Raw genomic sequence first — 21,852 nt, 5'->3', positions numbered from 1 at the left:
GATCAGGAACCAGGCAAGGTTGCCCATTGTCTCCGCTGCTTTTTAACATTGTAATGGAAGTTTTAGTCATCACAATTAGATAAGAAAATGAGATCGAGGGTATCCATATAGGGTCAGAGGAGATCAAACTTTCACTCTTCGCAAATGATATGATTGTGTATCTGGAAAACACCAGGAATTCTACTACAAAACTCTTAGAAGTGATTAAGGAATACAGCAGCATCTCAGGGCACAAATCAATACTCATAAGTCTTTACATATACCAACAATACTCAAGCTGAAAAAACAGTCAAGGACTCTATTCCTTTCACAGTAGTGCTGAAGAAGATGAAATATTTGGGAGTTTACCTAACAAAGGACATGAAAGATCTCTATAAAGAGAACTACGAAACTTTAAGAAAAGAAACAGCTGAAATGTTAACAAATGGAAAAACATACCATGCTCATGGCTGGGAAGAATCAACATTATTAAAATGTCCATAATACCCAAAGCAATACACAATTTTAATACAATCCCTATTAAAGCTCTACTGTAATACTTTAAAGATCTTAAAAAAAATAATACTTCGTTTTATATGGAATCAGAAAAAAACCTCGAATAGCCAAGACATTACTCAGAAATAAAAACAAAGCAGGAGGAATCACACTACCAAATCTCAAACTATACTATAAATTGATAGTGATCAAAACTATATACCTTTTCTAAAACCCACAGAATGCATATCAAGAAAGAATCTTCATGTAGTACTATGGACAGCCTGTACTTTCCACTCATTTTTGCTGTGAAATTAAAACTGTCCTAAAAAGTAAAGTTTATTATTGAAAAGGACTGTGACCTGACCAAGATAAGAAGGTTCTTAAAGGTAATTTCTTTACCACTTTCAAAGAAATTACAGGTATTATACTAAATATTTAATTCTTAATCTAGTTAAACCTCATTAATAGATACTAAATGTTACTACTTCATAAAATAATTTAATTTATTGGGCTTTAAAAATTAAATATTGAACATCTCACGAAGCAAATTTAAATAATTGAATCAAACATTAATAGAAGAAGATAATGGTGAAAATACATTTTACTTTGTGTTTAACAAAAATTTCAGTAAAATGAAGCGAGACATTAAAAAGTACAGGTTATGCAATTTCATTTATATAAAAGTATAAAAGCTGACACCCCTAGTCTGTGCTGTTAACAGTCAGGGGAGTGACTTTTAGGAGAAGAATGTTCTGATTATAAGGGGACATAAGAGGGTGCTAAGTGCCAGCTGAAGATCTGGGGGTTGCTTTGGTGTTCTTCATGCTGATCCAATTGTTCTGGATTCTAGTTTGGGCACTTTCAGTTTATTGAAGTTCATTAAGCTATAGACTTATTGCACTTTGCTATATGCATTTTATACATTTTTAAAGTTAACTAAAGGCTTTAAGCGTTGTTCTTCATTTCATTAATTTTTAATTAAAGAGAGAATAGAGATAAGAGTATATAAATTTTAACATAAGCCTAACGTTTATTTAAGGTTAGAAGAGAACAAAAATGCAGTTAAGAGCTCTTCAAGGAGCCAGGAGAGGAATGGCCTTTTAGATTTATCATTAAATAGAGCAAAATTTCTCAGCGTTATATTTAAATATGAATCATAAGCTCACCTATCTAATCTAAATAGCTAAAAAATAATATACATCCAATCTGAGGGAAATGTACCCTTCAGTAGATTGAAAGATAAATTTTAACTGCCAAAATGTGTGTTTTCATTCCCATTTGAATTACTTCTTAAAAGGAATAGGACATATGACTTTTACTTAATTCTATCAAGTGGTCCACTCTGTTCTGTGAACACGGGTAACTGAATCAGCTGGGCACTGACACAAGAAGTTTTCTGTGGATGAGTTGGGTGTGACTAACAAGCTTCAGTTAAATTCTTTGTCAAGGCTTGGGTGTGTCTTTCACAGGCCGTGAGTGAGTTTCCAATGGAATTCTTAACACAGGAGGTGCAGTGTATTCTTGAACACCATTTCAAGCAACAGTCTGCACCTCCTCATCTCTCCTGTCTCATTTTACTAGGCCAAATGGATTCAGGTGGGTCTCACTCCTATATCTTCCTCTAAAGTTCTAATAAGAAATGAAGGAAGGGCGGCACCTGCAGCTCAAAGGAGTAGGGCGCCAGCCCCATATGCCAGAGGTGGGGGGTTCAAACCCAGCCTTGGCCAAAAACTGCAAAAAAAAAAAAAAAAAGAAAGAAAGAAATGAAGGAACCAAAAAAAAAAAAAAATGACTGCAAGAGAAAAGAGAAAGGGCAAACTAAAAAGCCTAAACAATTTTGAGAACAGGTGAAGAACACCTTGAGAGATTAACTTCAGACAACACAGTGTTACTGATTATAGGAGGTTTATGAGATGCTTTAAAACCTAAGATGTGTAGGGGAATTTATGTGGATAGGTGTGTAGTTGGGGAATGTTTATGTGTATATATTTGCAATTCAGTATATATATATACACAGAGTTTGTTCTAGTGGGAAGCACAAAAAAGTAATAGTTACCATGTATTAATTATTCATAATATGCCAGGCATTGTGCCAAGTCCTTAAGCATAAATTATCTCACTAAATGCTCACAATAACACTACGACATAGGTATTATTATTATTCCAGTCCAAAGATGTGAACATAGATACTTACAAAGTGTCAGTGATATATCCAAGGTCTCCCACAACTTGGGAGAGGAAATATTTGAACTCATGTCTGTGTCCCAAAGGTTCATTGTCTCAGCCACTTGCCACTCTCTTGGTCACTGAATGATCACAAAAGCAAGTAGAGAAATATTAAGAAGAAAGAGGATAAGAGGGGAGGAAAAGAAATTTAAGATACAAAGAAAGGTTAAGTAAGGAAAAGAAGCAGTGAGAAATGAAAGAGAAAAAGCACAAATGGCAGAGTTTGCACATAAGGGCCATTCAGAAATATTTATTAAATGAGTATATAGGACAAATACACATAAATACCATAAATGAACTTACTAATTTTTAAAATTAAAAAGGGACTTTTAAGATTCAAGAAAAAAGTTATTTGATGGTCACAGTGTTGAAACACAGCCAAAAGACTGAGAAAGCCAAATTCAAAAAAGTGTAATAAATAGGCACCAGAACTCAAAGGAATTTCCTCATTCATATCCCTCACTTTCAAACTAACTTTATAATTAAAGCCTAATGTAATTATAAGACTTAATAACCTTAAAGAGAAAAATAATCACATTTACATTACAATTTTCAGATAGATTCTTTCTGAAGCAAAATATCGCTAAAAAATAATTACCCTTAATAACATGGGAGCTATTCCATTAAATACCTTCCTTCATTAAGGAAAAAAAAAGACGCAGTTTTGAAGGAACCAGAAGAAATAATCCCAGAATGAGCCCCATCTGATCTACTGCGCATTCATCAGATGTCCATCTCAGCAGTAAGCTACTTTCCCATTTACGTTAAGAACGTAAAACACTCCCAATTTGGTGCCATGGCAGTGGCATCCTTTCTAATTTTTTCCTTGTTTTCACTTCCACTTCCCTCTATGTAGTGCTTTTTAAGTCTTCATCTTTCTAAAGATTTTCACATCCTTAGTTCCAACCCACCCTTCTCACCATCACTGAAAACTGACCCAACCTCTTACTTCATTAAATATCTATTAATAAAATATTCATCACATATTGTACAGTTTATCTCTTTACTAAGCATTTCTAAGCATTATCAACTTACATTTAAAATCCAAAATATAAAAGCAATTATTATTCCTATTTATAGATGAGGAAACAAAGATTTAGGGAGATTTTGTTACTTTGGCCAAGATCACTAAATAGGCAGTTGTGAAAGGAGATTCAAACTCTGAGTACAAAGCTCATGTTTTTCTTCCCTGAGAAAAGTACAGTCTCAAACATTAACTACTTCAGACACTTTCCCTACTATCTCGAATCTTCCTTATCCCTTCATCTGATTCTTCATCCTTCATTCAAGGTTCATGACAACATCCTCATTTCGAACCAGGGTCAGCCCATTATCCTTAATTACTGAGCTCATTGTACCCCATCTTTCTTTATAAGGGAGAAGCCCCAAACCCTAAATCAGTGGGTGAAGCTGAGTAGGACTCTGGGAAAAACTAAAATAAATTTCATTGAATTGCTTCAAGTTGTTCTTCACTGCTGGCTCAATCTTGGCCCACATGTAGGTCTTTATATATATATATATATATATATATTTTTTTTTTTAATTGAATGGTAACTGTGTACATTGATGCACTTTGGGGGTACAGTGTGGTGTTTTCATACATAATCCAAGACACTTCCATCAAACTGGTTAACATAGCCTTCATGTAACTTTCTTAGTTATTATGTCAAAACATTCATATTCTACTCATATAAAGATTCACTTGTACCCTTGCAAGATGAACCACAGAAGTGAACCCTCGAATCCCTCTCCCTCCCCTTATATTTTAAGGGAGAAATATTCTCATTAATAAACATGATGATACATGACTATAAGAAATTACACTTCAAATCCTGGTCTGGGTGTGCTGGTTCCCACATACATTTCTAGCACATTGGGAGGCCAAGGCAGGAGATTCACTTGAGGCCAGGAGTTTGAGAGTAGCCTGGGAAACATAGCAAGTCCCCTGTCTCTACAGAAGTCGCAGGGAGCTATGCTTGCTGCACTATATGACATTCTAGGATGACAGAGTAAGACCCTGTCTCAAAACAAAACAAAACAAAACAAAATCTACTGTTTATCATCTTATCCAGTTAGAAAACAGAGGCAGATATAACTACCCTGCCAAATGTCATGATGACTTCATTTGTAAAATTAATACTTTATAATCATCTCAAAATTTCCTTGATTGGAATAGAAAAATTTCTTAATTTCAAATCTACCTGTTTACTTCTGGAAATATTTATGAATTTTTAAGAAGTGGAATGGAAGATACAGTCATTTTGAATACATAGAAATAAACAGAAACTTCAAGAATTGCATAATGCTTCTAAATTATTAATAATGATTTCCTCAATTTCATTTCAAATGAATTATCAAAAAAGATATTTTTAAGACCAATAGAAAATCATTTCATCACATTTTTCTTAGCCTTATCTATATTTACTAGGTAAGTAAAAGTTAATCATAAGGAAATTATGCATCATAATTTCAAGCAATGACATTTTGTCGATTTTTCCATATATTGACTGCCTCATTTGCTACTGATGTAAGTAGATGAAACAGAAAGTGTTGTCAAGTCAATTACGTCAGAAGCATATATACTAAATTACTGAATTAACTTCAGTGATGAGATTGTCACCGTCACAAAGGTCATTTAGAAAAGTTAAGATACTTCTCAAAATCTCTCGGTATATAGTCAAAATGCAGTGCCCAGAACAGTCATGGCAAATGACTCTGTACTTCCTTCCTCTGTCTTCAGCTTTCTTCCATTTCATGTATACTTTATTTTCTCATTTCAGAGATTATTTTCTCATTAAGACGACTGCAACTGTCTCGCCTTTACTCTGACCTTCTGCAGGCTTTAAAGTGCTAACCAAGTTATTTTTTTCAAATACTTATGGTAGCTCTTCACCGCACTGCTTAGAGAGCTTCAGTTCCTTTTTGCCTATCACTTTCAAGTACCAGAACTTAGCAGCGGTCTCTAACCAGGTGCAAGCTCGTGCCAGTCTCATCGTCTGAATGCCCCATCACTATCCCCTTGCACCCTTCCACTGTGAGTGCTCAGCTTTCCTAGAATGTGTGTGTATGCTCCCCCATCTCCCAGCTATTATTAAACTGTTTTCTCTGCCATGACTGCCTTTTCCACTTCTTGTTCACCAGAGAAAATGTCACTTTCCATTTGTACCTTAAATCAGAAATCACTGGCTCTCTGTGTTATGGCCTTTAAGCCTCTCTTACACTGTTCCTAATCCCAGATTTATGTTGTGTTCATCTATGCCCATTCCTCTATCATATCACTTATCAAGTTGAATTATTGTTAGTAACATGTAACGTGTTTCCTGACATTTGACAAGTCATAAAATCATGTTTTATTAAGCTTTGCATTCTCAATTTTAAAGCAATGCAGAACCATTTAAAAAATTAGGTAGACTCCACCACAAATATATGTAAAATTAATGTTTTATAAAATACAAAATTAATGTAAACAAAGAAAGACAACTGTAGGAATATTAATAGGCATCTATATTTTTTAAAAAACACCTTTATTCTTAAGAGAATATGTACAGAATTTAGAGCTGGAAGAGACATCAAAGATTAGAACATTGTAGTATTAATATAATCTTTTCATTGACAAGATGAAGCTGAGCAGTTTGGATGGGCTCACAGAATAGGAAAATGGCAGAACAAGAATCAAAGCCTTGGATCCCAAAACCCAGCCAAGATGTTGTGACACTGTACAACATCCTGTTGGTGAGTTTTACTTATGAACAGAACAAAATTTTGATTTTGTTTTCTTGTTTGTTCAATAAATTACTATAAATATAATTATTTCAAATAATTTTTATAATATATTCCTAAAAGAAAATAAGAACTTGATATATACTGAGCAAATAATATCAAAAACACATCAATATCTATTCTTACCAAACATTATTTTGAAAACAAATGCACAGCAATTACTTTTAAATAATTGTAATTTTAAGTCTTTGTAAATTTGATAGGGTAAAGCAGTCCCTCATTATGGATTAATTGGCCTTTTTTCAAGTTATTAGTGAGTCCTAATTTTTTACATTAATATAAATGTTCATTAATATTTATAAATATGGTTAATTCATCTGTTAGAGATGGTATAATTCATATCAATAGATGTGGCTCATTCTATAGTTGAGACATAACAACATCAGTATATTTCTTACTTTAATTTCTATTTTAAAATCATGTTCATGACAGCTTTTTAAATATTCAAGTGTGAAAGTTTTACCAAATCAAACATGTGCATTTTTCCATTATAATTTCTTTTATGGATTATAAACATTCCCATTCAAACCAGATAAACTTTCCCATATATATGTTTTTTTTTCTTTTGCTTCTTCTTCATCTAATTCTAAAAAAAATCTAAGTGGATAATACTGCCTTATGTAGAGAAATACTCTCCCTTAAATCTATTATAAATCAGCAACCAACTGTTAAAAAGTCTTTTCTCACTAAGTTCCAAAGACACATATATCGTATTATAAATTTATATATATACATATGTAAATTTATTTATCATTGTTATCTATTTATTTTTCTATCAAGGTCCATTTATCATATGTATAATCTGGTACTAGTTCCATATTGGACTGATTATTGTAGCTTAACATGATGCCTAGATATAGGGCCAGTCATGGTGGCTTAGACCTATAATCTCAGCAGTTTGGGAGGCAGAGGTGAAAGGATCACTTGAAGTCAGGTTTTTGAGATTAGCCTGGGCAACACAGCAAGAACCTATTTCTATAATTAAAAAATATATATCAGTCAGGTGCTGTGGTGCATATGTAGTTCTAGTTACTCTGAAGTTGTCCTAGGTGAGGCAGAAGGATTGCTCGAGCCCAGGAGTTCAAGGTTACAGTGAGTTATGATTGAGCCATTACACTTCAGCCTGGGTAAAAAGAATAAGACCCTGTCTCTATTAAAAAAAAAAAAGAAAAGAAACAAACAAACAAACAAAACCCATTGTGCTCAACCAAGAGCTGATAGCCATATTGCAGAAATTATCCAATAACGTCAAGAAGGAGGGACTCCTTCCCCAACTCATTTTATGAAGCCAGTATCACCTGAATGGCAAAGATGTGAAAGAACACAAAGAAAAAGGAAAACTGCAAATATCCTCAATAAAATACTAGCAAATTAAATCCAACAGCCATCAAAAAAATAATCCACCTTAACCAAGTAGTCTTCATCCTAAGGTTGCAAGGATAGATCAACATACATAAATCAATATGATTCAACACATAAACTGAAGCAATAATAAAGACCACATATGATCATCTCAATAGATGCAGAGAAAGCATTCAACAAAATTCAGCATGCTTTCGTTATAAAAACTCTCAACAAAGTAGACATAGAAGAAACATACCTCCAAATTATAAAGCCAACATCATACTTAATAGAGAAAAGTTGAAAGCTTTCCTACTAAAAACCAGAACAAGACAAGGGTGGCGGGTGACACCTGTGGCTCAAGGAGTAGGGCACCGGTCCCATATATGGGAGGTGGCAGGTTCAAACCTGGCCCCGACCATAAACAAAAAAAAAAAAAAAAGAAAAAAAAATAATGTTTCTGTTAAAAAAAAAAAAAAATACAAGGGTGGCCACTGTCATCACTTCTCTTCAACATAGTACTGGAATTCCTAGCCAGAACAATGAGGCAAAAGAAAGAAATAAAAGGTATCCAAATCAGAAAAGAAACAAATGATCACTTTTTGTTGATAATAAGATCTTTCATCTGGAAAACCCAAAAGACTCCACCAAAAGACACCTGTAATTAATAAAGAAATTCAACAGTGTCTCAGATTAAAAATCAATGCACACAAATCAGTATCATTCCTATACATTAATAATTGTCAAGCCAAGAGTCAACTCAAAGACTCAATACCAATCACAATAGCTATAAAGAAATTAATACACCTAGGAATATGCCTAACCAAGGAAATGAAAGATTTCTGCAAAGAGAACTACAATACACTGACAAAAGAAATCATGAATGACACAGACAAATGGAAAGACTTATCATGCACATGGATTAGTAGAACCAGCATTGTTAAAATGTCCATATGACCCAAAGTGATACACAGATTCAGTGTAATCCTCATTAAATTACCAATATCATAATTCACAGATCTAGAAAAAATAATTCTGTGCTTTGTTAGAACAAAAAAGAACCTGAATACCCAAAGTAATCCTAAGCAAAAACAACAAATCTGGAACCATCCTATTATCAGACTTCAATCAATACTACAAGGCTATTGTAACCAAAATGATATGGTATTGGCACAAAAATTGAGACTTATACCAATGGAACAGAAAAGAGAACCCAGATATAAAATCATCTACAGGCAGCCAACTGACTTTGACAAAGCAGATAATAATATATGCTGAGAAAAAGAATCCCTATTCATAAATGGTGCTAAAAGAATTGGATATCCACTTGCAGAATAATGAAACAGGATCCCTATCTCCCACCACACACACAAAACTTAACTCAAGATGGATAAAAGACTTAAATGTAAGGCATGGAACCATGAGAATTTTAGAAGAAAATACAGAAAAAAATCTTTTCCAGATATGGACTAAGCAAAAAAAATTACAACTAAGATCCCAGTGGCAATTATAACACTACCACAAATAAATAAATGGGAATAAATGGAATTTTATTAAATTAAAAATCTTCTGCATAACTAAGGTAAAAATCAACAAAGAAAACAGACAAAATACATAATGGGGTAAAATATTCATAAGATATTCATCTGATAAAGTGCTAATAGGCAGTATCTATAAAGAACTCAAGCAAATCAGTAAGAAAAAAACAACCTGATTATAAAGTGGGAAAAAGACATGAATGAACAGGAGCTTTCCAAAGGAAGATAGAAATGGAATATGAAATGAAAAAATGTTCAATGCCACTAGTCATCAGGGATATGCAAATTAAACCCACAAGGAGACATCACTTTATCCCAGTTAGAATGGTTTTTATTAAAAATCCCAGAACAACAGATGCTGGTGTGGATGCAGAGAGTAAGGAACATGCACACACTGTTGGTGGGGCTGCAAATTAGCACAACCTCTGTGGAAACAGGATGGAGAGTGCTCACAGAACTAAAAGTAGACCTACTGTTTGGTCCAGCTATCCCACTACTAGGTATCTACCCAAGGGAAAAGAAGGCATTTTATCAAATGATGCCTGCACTTGAATGTTTATTGCAGTAGAGTTCACAATTGCAAAGATGTGCAATTAACCCATCCATTCATGAGTGGATTAACAAAATCTGATATATATATATACATACATATACATATGTATCAGATTTATTGTGATATATATCACAAAATACTACTCAGTCACAAAAAGAGTGAATTCATGCCTTTTGCAATAATTTGGATGGAACTGAGACCATTATCCTAAGTGAAGTATTGAGTACATGTGACCAGAGGGAAGAAAAACTGAGTGAAAATCAAGCAGGGGGGTGGGGGGAGGATGGAATGGGCAAAAACTTACCTGTGGGTACAATGAACACTATCTGGGTGACAGGCACATTTATAGCCCTGCTAAGCATTATAAAGCAATCCATGTAACCAAAACCATTAGTACCCCTGTGATATTTTGAAATGAAAATAGTAAAATCCTGTTGAAGTTCAAAAATTATGCTTAAATGTCTAATAGGAATATTTTTTCTCCAAAATTATTTTATTTTTACTTTTATTCCCACAATTAAAATTTGAAATATTTAATATTCCAGAAAACATTGCCTTATTAGTTCAATCCTGTTTTAACAAAACTAACCCTGAATATAGATTGATTTAAAAAGGGTTAACATCTTTTCCTATAATTAGGTCTTCCATTCATAAACAAAGAATAAATGTCTATGTTTTCAAATTTTTTTACCTCTCTCAATAAATTTGCCTTCGTATAGGTCTTTTACAGCTTTTGGTTGAATGTATTTCCAGATATTTTAAATTTGCTTTTGCAAGGGAAACAGAGTTCCATTTCCCACATATTAGTCAGTTGTTTTTTTTTTTTTTTTAATTTGCAGAACTGGGTTTGAACCAGCCACCTCTGGCATATGGGGCTGGAGCCCTACTCCTTTGAGCCACAGGCACCGCCCAGCTTCTACTGTTTTAATATGATCTTTTATATTTGATCATCTGTCTAAAATGGGTACTCTTATTATCTTGAGATAAAATTATGTGGAAATAACCATAAAACTTTTTTTTCCTTTTTTTTTTGAGTAGCAGTCTTTGACATTTTTCTTCCATGTTTTATCACATTGGTTAAACTTTATGGAATATACTATTAGTAATAGTAGGTCTAACTCATCTCCTTGACAGGAATAAGTATAAATATATAATTGGTTCTAAGCAAAAAATGATGTTCTTTATATGTTAAACATTTCTAGTTTATTCTAGTTTTTTTTGTACTCATAACAGAAGTGAAAGGTATACTTCAAATGGCTTCATGCAACCCTATGAAATGTTTATCATTGCCTTTTTTAACCTAGTAGCAAGTTGTGGTATATTTCCTAATACTAAGCCATAATTGGTTTCTTTTAAATTACTTAAAAATATTTTATTCACACAAATTTGTATCAAAATCAGATTACAATGTTCAGAGACTTTCATAATTGTATATTTGGAAATTTTGTATTAAGTCTTTGAAATCAATGAGATTTCTAAAGAAAAGAAAATGCTGATAAATTCCATCTCTCTACCAGCCTCTATTATCTGACAAATGTTGCCTATTTCCTTAGAATATCAAGCATTGAAATATTTATTTCACTACTCAGTACTGAGTTTAGAAAAGCAGCTTCATTCCTCTTGGTGTCAGGGAATTCAACCACAATATAAGGGATTGCATTACATAATACCAAAGTTGGATTCTTCTCAGAGATTCTCATACATTCTATGTGATTCTTTTTTTTTTTCAAAGGAGAAGATGGGAGGGTATGAGAGATAAAAATCTGCCTGTTTGGTACAATGTACCCTATTTGGATGGCAGGTATACAAAAAGTCCTGACTTCAGCATGATACAATTCATCCATGTAACAAAAGATACTTGTACCTTATAAATGTTTTGAAATTAAAAAGAAGAAATGATGGTTTGGTGTCCATCGCTCAGTGGTTAGGGCGCCAGCCATGTGCACCGGGGCTGGTGGGTTCGATCCCAGCTGGGGTCTGCTAAGCAACAATGACAACAGCAACAACAACAAAAAATAACCAGGTGATGTGAAAGCGTCTCTAGTCCCAGATACTTGGGAGGCAAAGGCAAGAGAATCACTTATGCCCAAGATTTTGAGGTTGCTGTGAGCTGTGACACCATGGGACTCCACCGAGGGCCACATAGTGAGACTCTGTATCAAAAAGTAAATAAATAAATAAATAAATAAGAAATGAAACAAAGCAAAAAAAGTTCTATGCTATGTCATTCATAATTATGTCTTCCTTAGCCTAACAGAAACTCACCAACCTAAAGAAGCAATGAGATTCAGAGACCTGCACATAACCTCTCTCTCAGGTTTCTGCCTCTCTGCCACACTTTAAATATTCCCCCTAAGTCACTTACAGAAACTTTCTAAATATCCTTTACATCCATTCATCCCCGGGCAGTTGACTCGACTCGTGACAACCAAGTAACCAAGTTTTTACTACTTCCTCCCAGCCACTGATAATTTGGAGCAGGTTTGACAGACAACCCAAGTTTGGCTAATGAGACTCAAGCTGTGAAGAACTTCTATGTACTATGTATACAGGTGGGTACGTGTGCTGTGTGTGTATACACATATATACATGCGCATGCACTGCATGTATATATGTTTCTTAAACTTAGCAGGTGTCCTGAACAAAGACTAGCTAAACTCTAGAAATCCAGACCTTCTGATGCCCTGTGGCCTAAAAGCAGAGAAAACCAATAAAAAGAGAAAATCAGATGAAGCAGACAGACAGAGAGAAGTTTGGGTTCCTGATGGGTTTTTATTTATTTGAACTAGTTCTTAGACTCTTTTATATTCTGACATAGGGTTTCCTGATATATGTTTTAAATTCCTCCTTGTAGCTTAATTAAGAAAGCTTAAGTCAGTTTTTTAAGTTGGTTGGTTACATGTGATCAAACAGTCCCAACAGGTAAGCCACTGTGCTTGATCGGCCATGACGTGAGATCAACTACCAGGAAAAGGAGCAGGGAGATAGCTCTGAAATTCTGCCCAATGCTGTTTCTTTATGATAAGTAAGACTCCCACAGCAACAGAAAAATCTTTGATTCTATACAAGATGTTCAGGATTAATATTTTATTGCCTGTAGACCAGTCTAAAGTAAGGAATTGACATAGTTGCTTAAGTTCCTGAAATATGTGAACTCCTATATGGTTTTCTTTTGATAAATCATAGGATTTCAAAAATATATAGAAATAGCATTTTGTTCAAATAGTAGCAATAAAAGTAACTCAAAAAGGAAAAGTTTTTATTTCCCTCTGGCTTCCCAAGTAGAGAACAAAGGTTGAGAAAACTTTTAAGGGAAGCATTAGTAATTCTGGATACCTTACGACTGAGAACATGGTTAAAATACAGATGCAGAAGATGGTTCAGGTACATTTTTCCAGTGATTAAGAAAAATAGTTTAAGTGATTAAATTCAATTATACCACCATTGTAGACCGTTGTCTTTGATGCCAAATAGTACTTTGTAGTTTAGAAGTTTTACTAAATATTTCAGCATTAGCTACTTTTTTATGGAACAAATCTGGACTAAAATACTAATCATTCATTGATCATTCTAAATTCTAATATGTTCTTTACTTTTTCAGTTAAATATTATACTGGAATAACCATGATCTTTTAAACCAAATATTTTTAAACAACTGCTTGAGCAAGCATGCCACATGCCAGGTTACAATGTCAGAAAGATTAAATTTTAACATAATTCCCTTTAATTTTACACCAATGGTCTGTGCAATGCCCATTTACTCTGCTGCTTCACTTTCCCCTACTATAAACTGGTGAGTTTTCCTCCACATCAATGACATACATTTACTATCTCAAACTAAAAAGGACCATGAAAAATAGTATGTCCTGATATCTTATTAATGTCAAAAAGAACAAATTTAACAACAATTTTATCTACACAAAAATTATTCTTTGGAGTAGCCACTATGCAATATTTAAATAGATATTTCTAAATAATTCTATGTAATGGGTCATTTTTTTTTTCATTACTTGAGAGTACATTTTGTAGCTCACTGACCCTGACAGAAAGTCTGGAAGGCCGTAACTGGCAGTTTGCTTCATGAATCTCATTCTTTGACAATTGGTCATAACTATGCTAAAAAACCTTCCAGCATATAATAGTATCTATTGTCATGTAAAGTAAGCAGCTCTGAGTCTAGTCAAGCACACCTGGCTTTTCCAGGACATTTAAAACTGATCCTAAGAAAACCTTGGTTTAGACAATGCCTCCTGCCTTGAACTTCCAGTCTTTGGAAAAAGGGTCCCACCAGGTGAGAACAACAACCATCACCAACACAACATACTCAACTGGGATCCAATTAACAACATAAAATAGTTGTTTGCTAGGCTCCCAATGGAGAACACAATTCTTAAAGTCTTACTTACAGCCTCCATTAAATTCCTGTGAAGAGCAAGGATATTTAAATCTGTGGACTGAAGTGAGCTTCATAGAGCCAGTGGGACCTTGGAGACATGTAAGTAGAGACAGGAGAAGTGGATTGGCCAGGAATATGCCAATTCCTCCAACCCAACGGTTTTTATTTTAACTGACTATAATGTTAGATTTTTGAGTAGAATGTTTTCAAAGGCAGAATATTAAAAGCAGTGTATAAAGGAGACATCCTTCATTTATTCTTCAGAGAGTATGATACATTCCCATATCATCAGAGCTCAAAAGAGTTATAAATCTGGATCAGGAAAGATTATCATCCTCCTGTTTGAAAATGCCTTTAACGAAACATCCTTCTGTGTAACAAGCATTACATATCTTAACTTTGATTGAGGGTACATATGCAAAACAGCCAGAAAGCCTTCTCCTTTTGCTGTAATTTTTTTTTATTAATAAATAGTATTGCTCATTTGGCTGTCAAAGTCCCATGTGACACTTTTCTTTAAGAAATAATTTCCAAGAAAATTGATTCTATCCTGAAAGTAGGTAGGCTTGCTTCTATCATATAACAAAAATTAGAATCCCATTGGAAGTATCTTGATATTTTGATTGCTTAAGAACCTCCAAGTTTAATCGAGGCTTTTATCTGGTTATCATATTGATTTCTTCCTCCTTTAATAGTTTTGATTGTATGCTGATATTAGAACACCTCCGTGTGTCTTTATCATAAGCATACAAGCTATTAAGAATGAATAAACAGTAATAGATAAGCCAATAAGGAAACAGAAAAATTGATGAACATCCTGAAAACGGCTGAAAATCAAGAGAATTATATATCCCATGGTAATTTACTTATGTCCCGGTCTCTTACCCTGTATCATCAACTATTAGAATACAGACAAATCTCAAGCCTAGAATAATTTGCAGATTTCCAAATAGCTCACAGAGATTCTCTTTTAAGTTTTCACACTATAATTGATTTCTTTTCCATGACCCTCCTCTAGGGTATATTTACTCTTGTATCAGACACAGTTCTACTTGATTCAAGAGATTCCAGTGGTTTTCAAAATGAAGAAAAAACTTTAAGAATGACCTTTAAGATCTCACGTGGTCTACTTGGTCCTTCCTGGTGCCCCCTGTATCTCAGGCACCTATCTCCTTCAGATCTCATCTGCCGCTACTGCCCTAGGTTAAGTAAGTATTCCTTACCATAAACTCTAGGTCCAGCCTACCTCCCTCTTCAGCACTGACTGCACACTATATAATTATACTTTTGTGTGATTATTTGATCAATATCTAAGTTTTCCAGGAAACTCTAAATCCCATGATTGTGTTGTCTATTTTCACCAGTCCTGTTAGCACCTGTCCTAAAGTCAAGCCCAGCACCAGCACCAGCACCAGCATGGGAATGTAGAATGGGAAAAAACCTACAAAAAGTGTACAGGAGAACTCCGAAATCATTGCAGTCTAGAGACAAATCATCTTAAAGGCCACTGCATTAAGACATCCTTTAATAGTCTTTAATAGCATCACTTATTATTACCATATGGTACAATAACTGAAGTCATCACAGAAGGGTTAGGTTATGATCTATGCTTAAGATAAAAGAGAAATATTAATTTGCTTTTAACATCCTTTCCCCCTTACTTCTTTAGATAATTTCCCTGTCTTCTGGAGGTAAGCATCAGTCTGGAGAAACTTTGCCACCTTCTTCCTGACGAACGATATGGGATAAGGGAAGTGTTCCCCAACTTCACATTAGGGTAAATAACCTTGTATTGTAACACTCTTCTTATGCTCAATTTGATACTTGCATGAAAATTATTTTCAAACTCCCCTTAATGTTCATATTCTTAACAAAAGTATTGGTGTTATGTAATGCTCCACAAAAATTCTCCTGGAGACAAGGATAGAGTATATTGAACGTAAACCAAGTCCTATCTTATGCTGCCTGAGAAAAGCAAAAGAAAAGAAGTTTCCACTTGAATTCTAAATTGAAGATGACCTTGTGCTTTTTTGAGAAAGGCTGGCAGCTGAGGTCACTGGAGTGTATTATGATGGACAGTGCGGTGCTGTGTGTGGCTTGGAGGCATGTCCATTGTGTGGATTACAGCCAAAGCAAAAGAATTAGACAGCTCAGAGCATTCTATCATTTCATTTGAAAATAATGGTCAAAGTCACAGGCAGCAACCATTACAACTTTCATGAAAGAACAGCAGCATTCAATAATTTCATCACTTCAGACAGGCAGTTTGGCTATTCTCAGCCGAATACCGTGAATCCACCGTATTCTCTATCGGTTTCCTGTGACAATCACAGAAGGAACAATCCTGCTGTTACAGTAGGAAAACTCCCATCTACCCAGTATTATATGCAGCTCTTTGCTTCCAGCTGACTAAGTCAAGGAAAATGCAAGGAAAGAGAAGACAAGGCAGAAACTTCACATTCTCAAGTATAAAGATACAGCGACTCCCAATTATCCATTTTCTTCAAGTCAACTTATTGTTTATAGAGTTTAAAATCAGTTTCAAAACAAAATATCTACAATCTTTTCTCTACTAATGGCTCACCACACACTCTCACACGCTCACACACCCCAAAATAAACATTTTCAAAGCAACCTAATCTGTTGTCAATGGTTTCAAAATAAGGCTTCTAAGTTATTTCTGAAATAGTGATATTTAAGTAGAAACATTCTGATTGATAGAGGCTTATTTTTAAGTTTTCCTTCTTTCCAGAGCAGACTAATGGTAGCATAAAAAATATATATGTTTGGGATTTAAAAGCAGGTGGAAAAACTCACACTTCTGATTAAAAAGGAGAACTGCCTCTAATCCTGTGCTTTCTACTCTGAGTATTTTCTACATATAGGGAGAAAAGAGCACATCCTATACTTCCAAAGTATTTAGAGACAGAAAAAAAAGATAGTTTTAACTTACCATTAAAATTTACAGCCCGAATATACCCAAGTAGCTCTTTCCCATCAATGGTGCTCATTCGTGGACAAAGGCCAATGTATCCAGGGCAGAGATCTTTGTGCATATTGTGTAAGGCATAAGCCATGGAATATACTGCATCAATTACAAACTGGACCTTTCCTTCCTGCTCATAAGATGAATCCCGAGCAATTCGCTCCAGCCCTGCAAAAGAGAAAGAAAAATCCCGGGACACAATTACAAGAGGGACTTTACCTAACAAATGTAATCATTGTAACCTGGTTCTTTGCACCATATAGTAACTATATGACAATTTGATCTTTTAAGGAAAATGTGCAAAATGTCACTCTTTCCATCTACCCCAGCCCCAGGAACATAATTTAATTAGTGACCCAAAGGAAGGTCTTCCACCTCCAAGTGCACCTCGCAAATCTGTTTTTGTTTTACATGCTCTCTACTTGAGAAACTTGTAACTCTTGTGTGGCAATATTCCATGACCCTGTTTATCTTTTTAAAAAAAATTCATTCAATTTATTTTCTTTTTGAACTTAATTTTATATTCAAATTTTCTATTAAAAAGATGTATATTTCTCAAAATATACATTCATTCATTCTCTCAAAAGTCATTCAGAATAATTGTACCTGTATCTGGCATATTCAAGGCTGAGAACTATCATTGGAGAGTATCCTTGGGTTTTAAAAGGATTTTAAAACAGAAGGTAAATTAGAGATTAGAGATTATGATCCAACATACCCATTTTGAAGGTGAGGAAACTGAGATTCACTGGGGGGCACATGGGGCAGATTTAGGAGGCAATCTTAGGTCTCATACTGAAAGCCCAACATTTTCTCAATCCTCAGAAAACTTTGGTGGATGTCAAGAATGTTGGGCACACAGAAGTGATAATAGAAAGGACATTGGGGCTCATTAAGGGAACTAAGAAAGATATATCACTTTCACACACACCCCCAATTTACACAACCAGTTGAATAGACCAAAAAAAAAAATACTTTCAGTTTTCCCTGGATGTTAGTTAGCTTTAATATTGTATTCACCAAATATTTATTTACTTAATACCAGTGCATTCAACCTCTAAATTGAGAGCTTTAAATTTAAATAAATAGGTTGTTTTATACTGGGGTATTTATAGCATGACAAAACCCAATGTTCTTATCTAGACAAAGGTAGTGGTGAAGTTATTCATTTGTATCCATCCAATCACCAGACAGTATTTCCCCTCATCTCAATACCTGTGACAGTCTTTTCCTTTCAATGCTGCTGGTTGGTGTTCCTTTAGATGCTGACGTCTGCCATGATGCTAAATTCGGGTCCTCCCCTTCTGGCATGGCCTTTCTAACTTTTCTCACATCTCAACTTTCCATTCTCTAAAGATGAGTCTCCTTTTCCCCCAACCACAGAATCTATTCATTCTCAACACTGTCAACTATTACTATTTCTATGGTCTAGAAATATAAATTGGAAATGTGCTATACCAAAATGCTGGGTATAAGTCCAGAACATTGAAATAAATTTCTATAAATTTATAAAAATCAATTTAATTCGATTTATAACCTGGCTGTTTGGAAAATTAGTTTTCTATGCCTTTCTTATCATCTAACTGCTGGGCTTACAATTCCAATTGCCTATCACATCTCTATGTAGTCTGCTTCTATACCAAACACAATATATCTAAAACTAAGTTATCATTGTAGGGAATAACATCACCATTTCTTTAAAACTTCCTATTGAGGGTTTTGCAGCTTTGAGAGCACAAAGAGACTAGTTCTCACAGAGAGCATCTTCAAGGTGCCGAAAGGTATGTTGTGTCCTTCAGCCTACCTTAGCCACACAACCTAAGCTAAGATCCATGCAGATATGGAGACAATATCCTCTCCATGCCCCTGTGGTACACTTTGCCTCCTGAGTCCTAGGACACTACTCCCTGTGCCCAGAACCTCATCAAGTTACTTAAACACCCCTTTAAGTTCCTGCCTAAAATGTCCCACTTATAGTTTTAACCAACAAAGTAAAAAGTTCATAAATAAATATTGAATACTGCTTATAGAAAATAAAGAGATTCTTTTTTTTTTTTTCTTCTTTACAGACTCTTATCTGTTGACCCTTCTCTGAGGGGTCTCCCAGAACACGGGAGTCATGGGAAAACTAGGAAGATTGCTCCTCGGGGAAGAAAGAGGCAAGGAAATCCAGTGATAGAAGACCGAGAAAAGGACGGGACAGTCCCTAGGTCTGGATGGAAGCTCTGTGTTTCACGTGTTTTGCATCACTCACTGTGACAACTGTAAATGAAGGCTATGATGCCAGGGCAGTGCTCCCCACATATGATCCCTTCCTTAGTAAGATCCCTCAGCGCCACCCGAGACTTGCTCGGTTAGAAGCTTCTGACTTGGAGACATGAACAATCTGTCCTTTCAGAAATTCCCCCAGAAATTCTGATACGCTGGGCCAGCGTTTGGAAAACACTTTCTCTCCAATATACCCCTCCTTAAAAATACGAGTATAATCATGTCAATGTGTTGTTGAATTCAGTGTGCTATAGTCAATAAGTTAGGGTATACTTAAGTAACCAAGGGAATGAAACTGGAAAGTCCCTAACACAAAGAAATGATAAATTGGGTGACGAGTATCCCAATTATCCTGATTGGATTAATACACATGGATGCCTATATCAATACATCACATGTATCAATAATAAAGCAACTATTATGTACTCATCATAACTAAAAATAAAAATGTTTAAATATCAGTATAGATCTACTGTTTAGAGAATTGTATGGTATTGAAGTAGCAAAATAACTCTTTTACGCACAACTAAAAGAAAACCTAGTCAAATCCTTTCCCTTCTTCCCACGTGAAGAAGAGTTGAAGAATGTATAATTCCCAATGTCTATAAATTTCAACACTTCTTCTATGTTCTTAGATACCCTAGGGGATTAGAGTTGATATGAAGAGAAAATGCCAACAAGATATGAAAAATCTGTAAATAAGAAGCTATAAGCAATTAAATGTTTTCCTCCCAAGGGGTGGAAGCAGGAAATAGGAAAGAAGTAGGAAAAGAAGAGAAAGAGGGGAGAGAAAAGAGGATGAAGCCACACAGGGCAAGGCTGGAGCCCAAGGGGCAGAAGCAGAAGAGAGATTTTTTAAAACATAGATCTCTAACAGTAAGTCATTTGTACCGCTGCTCTATAAATCCCTCTGCTGTAGATGCACACACACTTCTGTAAATAGTGTATGTTTATCTGATTTTATGTTCTTTTGTGAACTTGAAAGGAAAGGAAGGATTTCCCTGTTTCTATTACTACAGGGTAAAGGGTGGACAACGGGCATATTTTTGGCAGAAAAATGCCTAAGCCAAATGATTTCAACGGAGGCAATGGCCATGAGAGCACTAAACAATTTGGAAAGTCTTTACAACCCACAGAATACATGCAAGAGCTAGACATGTTAAATATTTTATATTTTTAATTTACTCCATCCCCAAATGCTCTGGATTTAATATAGTATGGTTTTATTTTAATACTTCTATAATTGATTACTTCCTAATCAATCTCTAAAGGTATTCCTCAGCATTCAATAATTGGATATATTTACATATAACGTTTTCCTGATTAATTGTAATAGAGACACCCCAACTTAATAGACATACTTTTCCTTGGCTTTTCTTTAAAAAAAAAATTGATTTACATATACCCTCAAAAGTAAAATTTCAGAGGTCTGTCTAGTGACAGGGGTCACATATAACTCCAAGACTTTTCCTGCAAGTCAATACAAGCACATGGAGGCAAACTGAAAGCTTGAACACGATTACCACTTTTAAATTTAAAAATAAATCATTTAATCTCTTTTCAGGCTGTTTAGACAATACGTTTTTCTGTTCCCTTCATCATGACACTTCAACTTCATCATGACACTTAAGATTTTATAGCAGCTTCCTGTATCTGAGTCTCTTAGTCATCTAAAATAGGAGTTTAGGAAGCTGACAGTGACTCATCAACCTAATTGGCTATAAAATTTCATTATGCCATAGTTTCTGAAGTTAGTGTTAATGTATTGCTATAAAGTGCTAAATATTGGCAAAGGGTATATGTCAGCCATCTAAAGTACCACTGATTGTAAAGTTGCGATGTGTTTTAGTATATTGCTTAAAATTAACAACATATAGCAAAGTGTTTGCCCAGTGGGAGACGAAGTCGGCCTCATAAATTTGATAGCAAGATTGTTTTACATTTTCATTAATGAAATCTAATATTTCTGATTATAGCTCATGTTCCTAGAAAACACAGTAAATTCCCATTGGTCCAAGAAATACCACGTAACTTCAGCTAAGCTCTTTTGCACACCACCGTGTAGCTTCTTGGATATTGTCCCTCCTTAATGAAAAAGGCAAATCAGCCTAAGTCTGCAAAACATTGTGTAGGTTACAGTACAGTTTCCTCCGATGAGCCTGACAGGAATTGTAAATCATTTAGCTGACACATTATGGTGGCAGAGCTTGGCTTTGAAAGAATTTCCAATTTCTCAGGACAGAGTTCAGTTGTCTGAATTGAAATGTCAGAGAGTTTTTTTTTTTTT

General features: G+C 34.8%; 1 protein-coding gene across 2 annotated transcripts in view; it reads right to left on the bottom strand.

The window, feature by feature from the left end:
• The window catches only part of GRM8 (glutamate metabotropic receptor 8), a 771,592-nt gene that overhangs the window by 300,088 nt on the left and 449,652 nt on the right, over positions 1 to 21,852 (bottom strand). For both annotated transcript variants that reach the window (XM_003789771.1, XM_012805131.1), the window contains one exon: positions 17,265 to 17,465. In XM_003789771.1, coding sequence (XP_003789819.1) covers positions 17,265 to 17,465 — 201 coding nt within the window. The remainder of the gene's footprint in view (positions 1 to 17,264; positions 17,466 to 21,852) is intronic.

This window comes from Otolemur garnettii, unplaced genomic scaffold (assembly GCF_000181295.1).
Source record: "Otolemur garnettii isolate 467f Iridium unplaced genomic scaffold, OtoGar3 scaffold00037, whole genome shotgun sequence".
Lineage (NCBI taxonomy): Eukaryota > Metazoa > Chordata > Mammalia > Primates > Galagidae > Otolemur > Otolemur garnettii.
The sequence above is the reverse complement of the archived record's forward strand: the minus strand, read 5'-3'. Positions and strand labels throughout refer to the sequence as shown.